Source organism: Chaetura pelagica, unplaced genomic scaffold, assembly GCF_000747805.2.
Source record: "Chaetura pelagica isolate M959 unplaced genomic scaffold, ChaPel_1.0 scaffold414, whole genome shotgun sequence".
NCBI classification, from domain to species: domain Eukaryota; kingdom Metazoa; phylum Chordata; class Aves; order Apodiformes; family Apodidae; genus Chaetura; species Chaetura pelagica.
Window position 1 is genome coordinate 1046202 of NW_009952976.1, and position 497 is coordinate 1046698.

General features: G+C 62.4%; 1 protein-coding gene across 1 annotated transcript in view; it reads left to right on the plus strand.

Annotated features, from left to right (window-relative positions):
* Positions 1–298: 298 nt before the first annotated feature.
* Positions 299–497, plus strand: part of FAM109B (family with sequence similarity 109, member B) — a 718-nt gene continuing 519 nt past the window's right edge. Inside the window, exon 1 of the mRNA XM_009996380.1 lies at positions 299–490. Within this exon, the coding sequence (XP_009994682.1) occupies positions 299–490 (192 nt within the window). The remainder of the gene's footprint in view (positions 491–497) is intronic.

Here is a 497-nt window from a genome sequence, read left to right on the forward strand (position 1 = left end):
GGAAAGTAGGTCACTCGTGGGATACGAAATGAAGCAGCAGCGTTGTCGTCCTCAGAGAAGGGAGGTGTCTCGGTGGTGGGACACTGGTGACGACGTCACCTGCACAGCAGCAAGGAACCAGCCCCCCATTTGCAGGGGCGCTTGCTGGGTTGGACACTGTCCTGCAGCACTGGTTGCTGGAGCTGGCGCTGCCTTTCCCCATGACAGGCTTGGGGCAGGATCAGACCTCTCCTGGTGAGATGTTCCTCACCAAAAGCCAACTTCTTCCCCCTCTCTTCCTCTCCTCCTCGGCAGGGTGATGAAGCTGAATGAGCGGAGCGTGGCCCACTATGCCACCTGCGACTCGCCAGCCGACCATGCCGGCTTCCTCCGCAAGCGCGTGGAGCGGCACCACCCCCACGGCCACCACCCCACCTCCTACCAGCGTCGCTGGTTCGTCCTCAAGGGCAACCTCCTCTTCTACTTTGAGGAGCGGGAGAGCCGGGAGCCTGTGGGGC